Source organism: Neoarius graeffei, chromosome 12 (assembly GCF_027579695.1).
Source record: "Neoarius graeffei isolate fNeoGra1 chromosome 12, fNeoGra1.pri, whole genome shotgun sequence".
In the NCBI taxonomy this organism is placed as follows: domain Eukaryota; kingdom Metazoa; phylum Chordata; class Actinopteri; order Siluriformes; family Ariidae; genus Neoarius; species Neoarius graeffei.
In genome coordinates, this window is record NC_083580.1 from 68,839,535 (window position 1) to 68,853,282 (window position 13,748).

General features: G+C 39.0%; 1 protein-coding gene across 1 annotated transcript; it reads right to left on the reverse strand.

Annotated features, from left to right (window-relative positions):
* Positions 1 to 542: 542 nt before the first annotated feature.
* Positions 543 to 12,842, reverse strand: zgc:165604 (uncharacterized protein LOC792578 homolog). Its single transcript, XM_060934918.1, has 6 exons — positions 12,779 to 12,842; positions 6,866 to 7,020; positions 4,642 to 4,840; positions 1,230 to 1,382; positions 1,001 to 1,123; positions 543 to 739 (listed from the first exon to the last, which is right to left on the reverse strand). The coding sequence occupies exons 1-6, from the start codon at positions 12,840 to 12,842 to the stop codon at positions 543 to 545; spliced, it is 891 nt and encodes a 296-aa protein (XP_060790901.1).
* Between the last annotated feature and the right edge of the window lie 906 nt (positions 12,843 to 13,748).

Sequence of the window (13,748 nt, forward strand, 5' to 3'; positions counted from 1 at the left end):
GCACGGTGGTGTAGTGGGTTAGCGCTGTCGCCTCACAGCAAGAAGGTCCGGGTTCGAGCCCCGTGGCCGGCGAGGGCCTTTCTGTGCGGAGTTTGCATGTTCTCCCCGTGTCCGCATGGGTTTCCTCGGGGTGCTCCGGTTTCCCCCACAGTCCAAAGACATGCAGGTTAGGTTAACTGGTGACTCTAAATTGACCGTAGGTGTGAATGTGAGTGTGAATGGTTGTCTGTGTCTATGTGTCAGCCCTGTGATGACCTGGCGACTTGTCCAGGGTGTACCCCGCCTTTCGCCCGTACTCAGCTGGGATAGGCTCCAGCTTGCCTGCAGAACAGGATAAAGCAGCTAGAGATAATGAGATGAGATGAGCACCAGTAGCATACAAGACAAACGCATGTATAGATCATTTAATTGAGCTCTTTATTTACACACTACAAGCAAATATTAGTCTACACTATAGAAGGTACAGTATTGTATTTATTCTGCATTTTTAATATCTAATCACTGCATCCTACATCTGCAAAAGCAGTTCCAGTCCGAAGATCTCAAACAAATGAACGCTTGATTAGAGAGGACGCGTATGTGACGTCGTCGTAGCGCTCTTCCACACGGCCGTCCGTCCATGTGCTCTCCTGAGCCGAGCGGTGGAGCCACAGCAGCAGGACCAGCAGGCTCAGCAGCACCAGGCCCATAGACAATGCGATTAGCACCCCCTGCAGGAGGCCTGGGGCAGTCTCTGTAGCTGCACAAACACAGACGCTGCCATCAACCCTGTTCTTAGAGACGTTATAATCATGAATAGAGCAACATGATCATGGCTAAAATGACACATTCAGCTACATTCTTCAGAAAGGTGCAAGAGGAGGTTCTTGAGTGGGCTTGTGCTAGAACCACTTCTTTTGGATCCATCACTGACTGAGTAGCTTCCTCTCAAATGTTTATCTGGGAGGTTCTTTGACATGGGAAAGAATTATTTGGAAAGGGAGATCTGGTTGAAACTCACGTGTGTACACTGGGAGGTTCACATAGCAGTTTTTTGTGCCCAGAACGTTGGTCACGGAGCAGCGATACACACCAGAGTCCTGTGCAGACATGTTTGCAATTTGCACCAAGCCCATTAACTCCCCTAAAGAAAAAAAAGACATAAATGCATAGACATGGCTTTGATCTTGTCAAGGCCTTTAAATTCATGTCAGGTTTGTTCCATCTGCTAATGGAAATGTACTTGTTACCGTCCATGCTGCTGGGCAAAATGTGATGTGGCTCCAGCTTCTCCCAGGTAATGTGTGGAGTGGGGATGCCCTCCGTTACAAGACATGTCAATGTCACGGTGCCACCTACATCAGTATCTCCCTCCCACATACACACAGGCAGAGACGGGAGCACTACAGCACACACCACCATCCAGTAAGCCAGATATATACAGTATTCATGTACTTTTATATAACCTGCATAGCAACTTGTATGTGTGCAATTAAAAACTACTTTAGAAAAAGCAGCTGTAATTTGCCCTTTAGGCTGCAGAGGGCTGTAAAAATGATAAACCGCTCCTTTAATCAATCCTTTGATAAAGTATCTAAATAGACCCTCCCTACTGATGTAGTTCATACAACTTCAGTGAAAGGAATAAGATGCTCATAGAGGGGTAAAAACCTTCCAGAGTCAGTGTAGAACCATGAAATCATCCATCCATAACCGCTTATCCTGTGCAGGGTCATGGGCAAACTGGCGCCTATCCCAGCTAACTATGGGTGAGAGGCAGGGTACACCCTGGACAAGTCGCCAGATCATCACAGGACTGACAACCAACCATTCACACCTACGGTCAATTTAGAGTCACCAGTTAACCTAACCTGCATGTCTTTGGACTGTGGGGGAAACAGACACGGGGAGAACATGCAAACTCCACACAGAAAGGCCCCTGTCGGCTGCTGGGCTCGAACCCAGAACCTTCTTGCTGTGAGGCAACAGCGCTAACCACTACACCACCGTGCCACCCCCTGAACTCATCCATCCATCCATTATCTGTAGCCACTTATCCTGTTCTACAGGGTCGCAGGCAAGCTGGAGCCTATCCCAGTTGACTATGGGTGAGAGGCGGGGTACACCCTGGACAAGTCGCCAGGTCATCACAGGGCTGACACACACAGACAACCATTCACACTCACATTCACACCTACGCTCAATTTAGAGTCACCAGTTAACCTAACCTGCATGTCTTTGGACTGTGGGGGAAACCGGAGCACCCGGAGGAAACCCACGCGGACACGGAGAGAACATGCAAACTCCACACAGAAAGGCCCTCGGTGGCCACTGGGCTCGAACCCAGAACCTTCTTGCTGTGAGGCAACAGTGCTAACCACGACACCACCGTGCCTCCCCCTGAACTGATCCATTTTCCAAAAATGGACATTTTTGTTGAGGCCTCTCATAATGTCGAAGACAGAAGAATACTGCGTTTTGCATGCAGATCTACTTTGAATACATTTATGCATAGGTACTATTTTTTTAATTTGTATACTTATTAATAAATATGCATAATGAAGAAAATAAACATATGCAATATACTTAATATACAGTACCAGAGGTGGACAGTAACAAAGTACATTTACTTGAGTATCTGTACTTTACTTGAGTGTTTTTTTTTAACTTCTGACTTTAACTTCACTACTTTTGAAAGGCAAATATCGTACTTTTCACGCCACTACATTTCTGTCAAGGTCCTCGTTACTATGAAGCAGCTTTGAAAGTGGATGTTTTTTTTCACTGGTGACATTGTCTATCAGTCTATTAGTAATCACTAGGGTCACGTCACGTCCATAGACTGGATCAAATCATGTTCAGTGATTTCTCCGCAGTGTTATTTGAACACAATCAGTTGATGGCAGAATGGAAGAAGGCAGTTCTTCTGAAGAATGCACGCACTCATGGCCCATGAACCCATGTTTCAGTTTCCTGAAAGGGTTAAAGATTTGTTTTGTTTTAAATGTTTGCCGAAAACAAACCACATCACAGCCTACAAAAACTCGCCAACCGACCTGCGGAAGCATATTGAGGTGTGTAAACATTTTATTCCAAGAGAAAGCTTGCAGTGAAGTTGTCTGTGCTTTTAGAGCTAGCGATAACGTTGCAATAGCTATGCAGTCTGGTTAGTCAAATGACTTTCTATGGATTTGCCCACCAAGTTGCCATCGCCTTGTCCACGGCTAACGATTACACATAGCTAGTTAACTTGGACACTGTTAGTTAGCATGTAGAAACGGAGTTACGCGAACATGAATAACGTTAACTTATCTGAAGTCCTTTCAGAAATATATGTTTTAGCATAATCTTGCCAAATAAGCAATGTAGAAATCTTTCTTTTCTAGTAGCGTTAGCTACCCAATACGATTTCGAGTTTGAAAAGAGTTTGCTAGCATGTCAGGTGGAGTTTCACTGACTAGCTAGCTTAACGTTAAACCACCATGATGGCACAGCATGCGCTCATTTTGTGAATTCACATTTCTGTCTTTGGTAACGGCGTTAGGTTTTGTAAGCTTTGTGGCAATAATACAATGATGCGTTGACAGAAAATGTACTTTTAATACTTAAGTATTTTTAAAAGCAAGTACTTCAGTACTTTAACTTAAGTAAAAATTTGACTGGACACCCTTCATTTGTATCAGAGTAACATTTGACCAGCGGGATCTGTACTTTGACTTAAGTAATGAAGTTGGGTACTTTGTCCACCTCTGTACTGTACTAAGTATTTAAATAAATGCAAGAGGGTTCCTATATTTGTTAAAAAAAACCCATCATGGCAACAAAATGTTTCTATACTTCAAATGTATATTCATTTTTAAGTATGCATTTAAGTATTCATATTCGTCAAGTCATTTGTATAGTGCTTTTAACAACTCATTTTTTAAGTATGCATATTCAAAAAATAAGTATGTATACTGGTGGGACGGTGGTGTAGTGGCTAGCACTGTCGCCTCACAGCACGAAGGTTCTGGGTTCGAGCCCCGTGGCCAACAAGGGCCTTTCTGTGTGGAGTTTGCATGTTCTCCCCGTGTCCGCGTGGGTTTCCTCCGGGTGCTCCGGTTTCCCCCACAGTCCAAAGACATGCAGGTTAGGTTAACTGGTGACTCTAAATTGACCGTAGGTGTGAATGTGAATGGTGGTTTGTCTCTATGTGTCAGCCCTGCGATAACCTGGCGATTTGTACCCCGCCTCTCACCCATAGTCAACTGGGATAGGCTCCAGCTTGCCTGCGACCCTGTGCGGGATAAGTGGCTACAGATGATGGATGGAGTATGCATGCATACTTAAAATAAGTATGCACAAAAGCAGTGCAGTTGTGTTTGAAAACAAAATGCCTTATGGTTCTTATACAAAAAGTATATAAAACAGACCCTTACTACTGAAGAAGAAAGTGAAAGGAATAAGATGCTCTTAGAGTAAAAGAAAAGAAACCTTCCATGGTCAGTGTAGAATGCTAAAATCATTCTTTTTCCTAAACATTTTTGTTGAGAGCCATCTGCCTCTCCAAATGTATGCCAGATACGAGCTGGAGTAATGACATGCACGGACATATGACCATATAAAGCTGTGTAGTTTCAGACAGCCTTCTTGGGAGCCAAGTGTTAGTTAAATGGTTCTTACCCAGGACTGTGAGGCTGAGTTCTCCGATTCCAGGGTCACCCGTCTCTGGGGGATTGCTCACCACACAACGATAGACGCCAGCATCAGAAACACGCGTTTCATTCAGGATCAGATCAGCGTTCCAGGGTATGTCAGCAAACTCCACCCTGCCGATGAAGGAGGGGCTTTCGATCACCTGCCCCTGATCATACACGATCACCTGGAGTAGATATGGTATGTGAGAACAGTTCATCTCTGAGATAATAAATGGGAGCCAATGACGTTGATCTGGAAATTTGAGTGGAACAGTAAGGTGAAGATGCAGACATTAAGATGTTCCAGGTTATGGTGCTGAGGTTCAGATATGATGAAGAAATGTACAACAAAATAAACTTCATTTCAATTCAAACACAAATGTAATTAAAAAAAACCTTCATAACTTTATAATATGTCTTAGTACTGTATACAGTGGTGCTTGAAAGTTTGTGAACCCTTTAGAATTTTCTATATTTCTGCATAAATATGACCTAAAACATCATCAGATTTTCACACAAGTCCTAAAAGTAGATAAAGAGAACCCGGTTAAACAAATGAGACAAAAATATTATACTTGCTCATTTATTTATTGAGGAAAATGATCCAATATTACATATCTGTGAGTGGCAAAAGTATCTGAACCTTTGCTTTCAGTATCTGGTGTGACCCCCTTGTGCAGCAATAACTGCAACTAAACGTTTCCGGTAACTGTTGATCAGTCCTGCACACCGGCTTGGAGGAATTTTAGCCCATTCCTCCATACAGAACAGCTTCAACTCTGGGATGTTGGTGGGTTTCCTCACATGAACTGCTCGCTTCAGGTCCTTCCACAATATTTCGATTGGATTAAGGTCAGGACTTTGACTTGGCCATTCCAAAACATTCACTTTATTCTTCTTTAACCATTCTTTGGTAGAACGACTTGTGTGCTTAGGGTCGTTGTCTTGCTGCATGACCCGCCTTCTCTTGAGATTCAGTTCATGGACAGATGTCCTGACATTTTCCTTTAGAATTTGCTGGTATAATTCAGAATTCATTGTTACATCACTGATGGCAAGCCGTCCTGGCCCAGATGCAGCAAAATAGGCCCAAACCATGATACTACCACCACCATGTTTCACAGATGGGATAAGGTTCTTATGCTGGAATGCAGTGTTTTCCTTTCTCCAAACATAATGCTTCTCCTCATTTAAACCAAAAAGTTCTATTTTGGTCTCATCCATCCACAAACATTTTTCCAATAGCCTTCTGACTTGTCCACGTGATCTTTAGCAAACTGCAGATGAGCAGCAATGTTCTTTTTAGAGAGCAGTGGCTTTCTCCTTGCAACCCTGCCATGCACACCATCGTTGTTCAGTGTTCTCCTGATGGTGGACTCATGAACATGAACATTAGCCAATGTGAGAGAGGCCTTCAGTTGCTTAGAAAAGTTATCCTGGGGTCCTTTGTGACCTCGCCGACTATTACACGCCTTGCTCTTGGAGTGATCTTTGTTGGTCGACCACTCCTGGGGAGGGTAACAATGGTCTTGAATTTCCTCCATTTGTACACAATCTGTCTGACTGTGGATTGGTGGAGTCCAAACTCTTTAGAGATGGTTTTGTAACCTTTTCCAGCCTGATGAGCATCAACAACGCTTTTCCTGAGGTCCTCAGAAATCTCCTTTGTTCGTGCCATGATACACTTCCACAAACGTGTGTTGTGAAGATCAGACTTTGATAGATCCCTGTTCTTTAAATAAAACAGGGTGCCCACTCACACCTGATTGTCATCCCATTGATTGAAAACACCTGACTCTAATTTCACCTTCAGATTAACTGCTAATCCTAGAGGTTCACATACTTTTGCCACTCACATATGTAATATTGGATAATTTTCCTCAATAAATAAATGACCAAGTATAATATTTTTGTCTCATTTGTTTAACTGGGTTCTCTTTATCTACTTTTAGGACTTGTGTGAAAATCTGATGATGTTTTAGATCATATTTTTGCAGAAATATAGAAAATTTTAAAGGGTTCACAAACTTTCAAGCACCACTGTATGTTGTTGAAAAATTGTGGATTGTTTTATAGTCTCTGTCACGAATAATAAAGGACAGTGTCTTTCCAGTACAAAGCTGTGATGGTTGATAGCGAATTAAGGAAATGTGATTTTTATTTGAATGATAAACAGTCACATGTCCTATGTAGTGTTCAGAATGTGATACCTGTGTGGGATTGTCTTGGTCAGAGAAAGGAGTCAGGGTCCAGATGATGCTGAGGTGGATCAGGGGGCTCATGGTGAAAAAGGAGCAGGGTAAAGTGACTGAGTCGCCCTGCACCACGTCTACACTGGACTCCCTCACTGCTACATGCACTGCATCTACACACACACACACACACAAAAGAAAGCCGCCATCACACTCCTCCAGTTTTTTGCCAGCACAGGACATTCCTCAACTTCAGGAGCCAGAAATGGTTCCCAACAAATATTAAAAATAGTATGCAAAAATAAGTATGCATGCTGAAAAAAAAAAGTATGTGTGAGAAAGTATTCAAAGGGTATGTAACAAACATTTCATTTTCTTTATATGTTCATTCGTCTTTTGGAGGAATCAGCTTTTATCATGTACACTGATATTTCACTTTCTCCCAGTTATAAGATACAAGCTCTACAATATACACGATAATTCTTGCAGATGTTTCTTTGATGACTTTATTAATGCATATTCATGTTTTCGTGACATACTGAAACACTACCAAGACAAAAGAATGCCACATTTTTCATACAGATCTACTTCGAATATTTTATGCATATCATTTTTTGTATGCATACTTAATTTATATACTTATTGATTAGTAAAATAAGTACAGCATGTATATTAAAAATAATATGGAAAATAAATATGCCTTTAAAAAATAAGCATATGCGCAATTTACTTATACTGAATATACTAAGAAATAAATAAGCATTAAAATAAATGCAAGAGGTTCCTATATTGTTAAAAACCTTTCTGGCAACAAAATAAGTTTCCATATTAAAAATGCACACTTTTTTTTTTTTTTTTTTTTAAGTACACATACCACAAATGCATACTTAAGAGATAAGCATGCACACTTTTTTTTAAAGTATGCAAAAAAGCAGTCAAATTGTGCTTAAAAACAAAATGCAGTACACTTCTTACTCAAATACGCAGTCAAAAAATAAACATGCATACTTAAAAATGAGAATATATATATACACTACAGATAAGTGTGAAATAATTTTTGCAAGCAAAATGTAGAAAGTGTCTGTCTCTGTAGAATTTCTAGAAGTGTGTTAGACATAACACACAACACAAGAAAGTATAAACCAAAACATGGAAATGAGTACTCGCTAGTAAATCATTCACAAGATAGATTTGCAATTTATTTTATTTTATTTTTACATTTGCTACATTTCAAATATTTCTGAAAATGTATAAAAGGAAATGTTTTTAAAGCTGTGCTGAAAAGTTAATTTAATTAAATGTGCAAAAATTATGTACAAGTATTGAATACTAAAAAAAAAAAAACAGATTAAGAAATTAATATGGAAAATAAACACGTATTCTAAAGAATAAGAAGTATACAACATAAGAATGCATAGTTAAAAACTTAAGTACGTGAAATTAAATATGCAGGCGTATTTCTCGTTTTCAAATACTTGGATGTGAAGGAAATATATTTTTAAAAGCATTCTGGATAGATGCACAAAAAAGGTTTCTATATTAAAATACTCTGCTAAAAAATATGCATAGGTAAAAGAAATTAAGCATGTATACGAAAAATGTAAGTAAAAAACATGGGAAATAAATTTGCATTTTCAAAAAGCAAGCAAAATAATTCATTTGCAAAAACAAACATAATAAAAGTAAATAAATCTGCAAATTAATCATTTTAAGAATGTTCCTATATTTCAAGTACTAAAACACAATGAAATATATTGTTAAAACCATCCTAAATTGATGCACAAACAAATAAATAAAAAAACATCCCCCCCCAGTTACGTACTACATTATCATCACGTGTAGTACACAACCAGTACTTGCCAGAAATTCCTGCAGCTCCTTCAGTGTTGCTGTAGGCCTCTTGTTAGCCTCCCTGACCAGTTTTCATCTTGTCTTTTCATCAAGTTTGGAGGGACGTCCAGTTCTCAGTAATGTCACTGTTGTCCCATATTTTCTCCACTTCTTGATGACTGTCTTCACTGTGCTCCATGGTATATCTAATGCCATGGAAATGTTTTTGTCCCCTTCTCCTGACTGATATTGTTCAACGATGAGATCCCTTTGATGCTTTGTAAGCTCTCTGTGAACGCTGGCTTTTGCTGGAGGATGCAACTGAGGAAATGTCTGAACTTTATTTGGAGTTAATCAAATTGATGGCAGGTGTGAACCCAAAAAGACTGAATGCTGTAATTAAATCAAAAGGTGCTTCAGCAAAGTATTAGGTTAAGGGTGTGCACACTTATGCAACCAGCTTATTGTATGTTTTATGTTTTCCCCCCAAATAGATTTGTTTGTTTTTCAGTTGAATTGTACAGATTATAGGTCACATTAAAAGGTGGGAAAAGTTTTGAAATTATTTATCGTGGTCTCATTTTTTACATTAGAAAAACTGATCATTTTAATGGGGTGTGTACAATTTTATATCCATTGTACTTAAAAATAGATATGCATATGTTAGTTTTTTTTTTTTTTTCCATCTCTGGCCCTCACCATCTCGAGATCAGTCCCCTCATGTCACCCAGACGTCTGGGGGTGAGTCGCAGAAAAAAAGAAAGGAACCCCACAATCCTTAGTTCGCAATCTTTATTCACAAGTCCCCCCAAGACGAGAGTATACAGGGGTTTTATATGTGTGTATGTGAGTGAAACCTTGGATCAATCATGACAATTTTAAACAAAGACTATGTTTAATCTAACAAAGAAGTGTCTTCTCTACTGGACGAAGGTCAGGTTACACAGGAATAGTTTAAAATCACTGTTATAGTATATGTAATAGTCTAAAATAATAAAGGATCTTAAAAAGCTCTAAAATATTAAAATCACCTTGTGCAGCAATAAGGCTAATATAAATCTATAAAACTAACATGAATCACTTAATGCAGCTTTAAATCTAACATTCAATCATTTCAATTTCAACACTGAAGAGACTGGTTAAATCTAACAATCCTAAATCACGTGTAGCTATAAAACTAACTTAAATCATGGCTTTAAATCTAACTTTTAATCCCAAATACACGTTGGATATGCAGCTGTGGGTGTGTGTGGGTCGGAAAGGGATGCGAGTGAAAATATATCCTGTGTACATTTCATTAGCAGATGTTCTAACAGATATCAACATTTACGCACAACCTTAGGTCAGAGATAGCACAGGGCAATATATTCTGATAGAATGTTCCAAAATATATCAATATTACATCTCGAGCAATGTGTCTAGCTTAGACAGAAGGTCACACAGTAACTTGGTCAAGTTACACAGGAGACAGAAGAATTCAATGCCCTCCAGCCGAAACAGCAAAATAGAACAGAACAGAACAGAACAATATCAAGAATAAATCCCTACAATTCTGTCACAAAATAAATCACTGCCCTCCTTGGTCAAGAATAAATACTTATAATTATTTATCCTTACAAAGGAATAAAACCTTACAGCACACTTCAAATATATAGTTAAAAACAAGTATGTGAAATAAGTATGTATACTCAAAAAATAAGTATGCATACTAAGAATGCAAAATGAGTATGCATACTAAGAACAAAAAAAAAGTATGCAAGAAAGTAAACTAGTTTTGCAAGCTAAATGTAGTATGCTTCTGTTTTGGTGTTGTAAAGTATTAATAAAATTAATAAAGCATTAATAAACAATTACGATGTCAGCAAAGAAACATCTGCAAGACATAAACGCTCTGAAAAGAACAGATTCTTACAAATAAGAAATCAATTGATTATAACCCACAAAGACAAATGTACAATTGTTAAAAAAAAATGCATAATAAAAAGCTACATACTCAACAGAAAAAAGTGTAAAGTATGAAAAATATGAACAAGAACTAACTAATAACCGTTCACAATATTGACTTACACTTTTTCATTGACTAACAAATGCATTTAACTTTCTTTTAAATAAGTATGCGTCAATCACAACAGGTTCCTCGGAAATACAACATGTTCTGGGTAATTCTGTCTCGGGTTTGCTTTCGTCTAACTGCATTTCCTTCAAGAGGACGTGCAAATGGTTCTCCTAGAAATATAATGTGCCAGGGACCGTGTAAAGAGATGAATATTATTACATAAATAGTAAAAGGCAGATCATGCGTTTGAAAGAAAGAGTTGCATTCTCAGTAGCAAGCACAGAAATTATGTCAACAAGAGTGCTCTGAGAGCACAATATCCCCCGCTGGCAACTCAGCCATAACTCTGGTAAAATGCCACTGAATTGAATGAAATTGCAATGTGTGTATTACCGACATATAACAAAGAATCCTGCCACGTTTCGTGAAATTCCTCCAAAAATTGTGAGAGGAGTTGATTTCAGAAAGTGAGTGCCCTTCCCGGGACGGACGGACAGACGGACGGACGGACATCACCACGACATAATCCCTCTTCGGGCCTTTCGGCCAGCGGGGGATAAAAATTGTGAGGGAAGTTGATTTCAGAAAGCAAGCACACCTTGATGAAATTGCCAAAGTACAAGTTTGTTAATAATCAAGAGCATAACTCTGGTAAAATTTGCCCAAATTAAACGAAATTTCAATATGCGTATAACTGTCATATAACAAAGCCTTTTACCAAGTTTGGTGAAAATCCTCCACAAATTATGTGAGGAGTTGATTTCAGAAGAACGTACATCCTCATGAAATTGTCAAAAGTACAAGGGTCAAAACTCTGGGAAAATTTTCACAAACGAAATTAAATCGCAATCTGCGTACTACTGTCATATAACAAGGCCTTTTGCCAAGCTTCAAGAAATTCATCCAAAAATTGTGAGAGGAGTTGATTTCAGAATGCAGGCACACCTTCATGAAATTGTGAAAGTACAAGGTTGTTAATCAAGGGCTGTAACTCTGGTAAAATGCGACTGAATTGAACAAAATTACAATATACGTGTACTACCGACATATAACAAGGCCTTTTGCCAAGTTTCGTGAAATTCCTCCAACAATTGTGAAAGGAGTTGATGTCACAAGGCAAGCACACCTTCATGAAATTGTCAAAGTATAATTTTGTTAATTAAGGGCTGTAACTCTGGTAAAATGGGGCCCAATTTAACGAAATTACAATCTGCATATCACCAACATATAAGAAAGAATCCTGCCAAGTTTCGTGAAATTCCTCCAAAAATTGTGAGAGGAGTTGATTTCAGAAGGTTTCCCCGGACGGACAGACAGATGGACGGACATCGCCATGACATAATCCCCCTTTGGGCTTTTCAGCCAGTGGGGGATAAAAAAAAAAAAGGTCATAAACTGGAATTTTTAATGTAGTTCAGAAACACAAAAGATAAAATATGAAAAAATATGCACGCCTTTTCATTCCGCAGCATTCCTCATGCCCTGACCTTCATCCTCACACATGCTCATGTCTCATTACAATAATGATGTGCCCCCCCACCACTGTACCATCTCCAGGCCCTTTCTTTTGTGTGTGTGCATGTGGGGGTGGGGGGGAGACGACATTATGAATATCAAGCCATAATTACAGTTGACAAGCTCGACAGTACACACTGCATAAGAAAGAAGAAGGTCCATGCTTCGTGACAATCTCTCAAATAACACATCAACTAATAAATATTCAAATATAAAAAACATTATAAAATAAAATACACAAAGCTCAAAAACAATACCAGGTTTTAAATCATCGTCCTTAGGAGGCAGTGTATAGTTGTATCGTCTTAACACCAAAACTATATTTTGTTGATGCAAAAAGTTAAATTCAAGTTCATTAAAAACTTTATTATTGAATTCTGTATTGCTGTATATATTTGTTTAAAAAAAAAATCATCCAACCTTCCCTTGTTAAAGTACACCTGTAGATTGCTCCTCGTAAATTTATTACATTACAATGACGATTATTTTGAACGAACAGATACACAAATGGACACTGAAATTTTACTCACCATACTGGAGAAACTCAAACACCAAGCAGGTGATCCAAAAGAGCCACGGTCTCCAGCCACGCATCATTAGGAGTGTGTGTGTGTGTGTGTGTGTGTGTGTTCCTCCTCACCCACTGCACAAATATAATTGAGTGATTAAAGGACAAACAGAGAAATGATCCCTTCGTCTTTCCCGACACACATATTCATAATCTCTGGCTGCAAGCTGCAAACACTGATTTCCACTAGAGATCTGTAGAAACTTTCAAAAGCTGATCAGTTCCATGTCAGTAAGGTGAATTATGATTTTTTTTTTATTTTTTAGGGGTCCAAGCACTGGCGACTAGAGAAAATATTCAAATCGTTTGGGTTTTTCTTATTAATTAGATGAGATGAGATTTGCTGCTCGGATTTGGGAGGAAGCAAAGGCACAACATGAAACTTGATCGCACATCTCTTGAAAGTTATGTGAACATATTTTCTCTTTAGTATCCTGTGTAACATGGCAGAAATTGGCCCCCGGGGCCCTACTTGCGAATGGCCTCCAAAAATTTCCGTTTTGCAGCTGTATTTTGTAGTTATAAAAGCATGCTTGAAAATTGTGTTCATTCATGTCTTCACTTAAAATGTTTAACATTTAATAATAAAAACTAGCGAGATCATCATCAGAGTAAAATAAACAGTGTTTAAGTCAGTGATTAAGAGTCAGGTCAAGTTTTTATAAAGTCCCAAGAGAGTGTATCAAGTAAAAACCTTCACACACACACACAGAAAATCAGACTGGATGTTTAATTATCTCACCCAGGACGGAGTCCACCAGGGGGCGAGGTATTGTTTTTGGTGGGATTTCTTTGTGGGTTTTTTTTTTTGTTAGGAACATTACAGGGCGGCACGGTGGTGTAGTGGTTAGCGCTGTCGCCTCACAGCAAGAAGGTCCTGGGTTCGAGCCCCGGGGCCGGCGAGGGCCTTTCTGTGTGGAGTTTGCATGTTC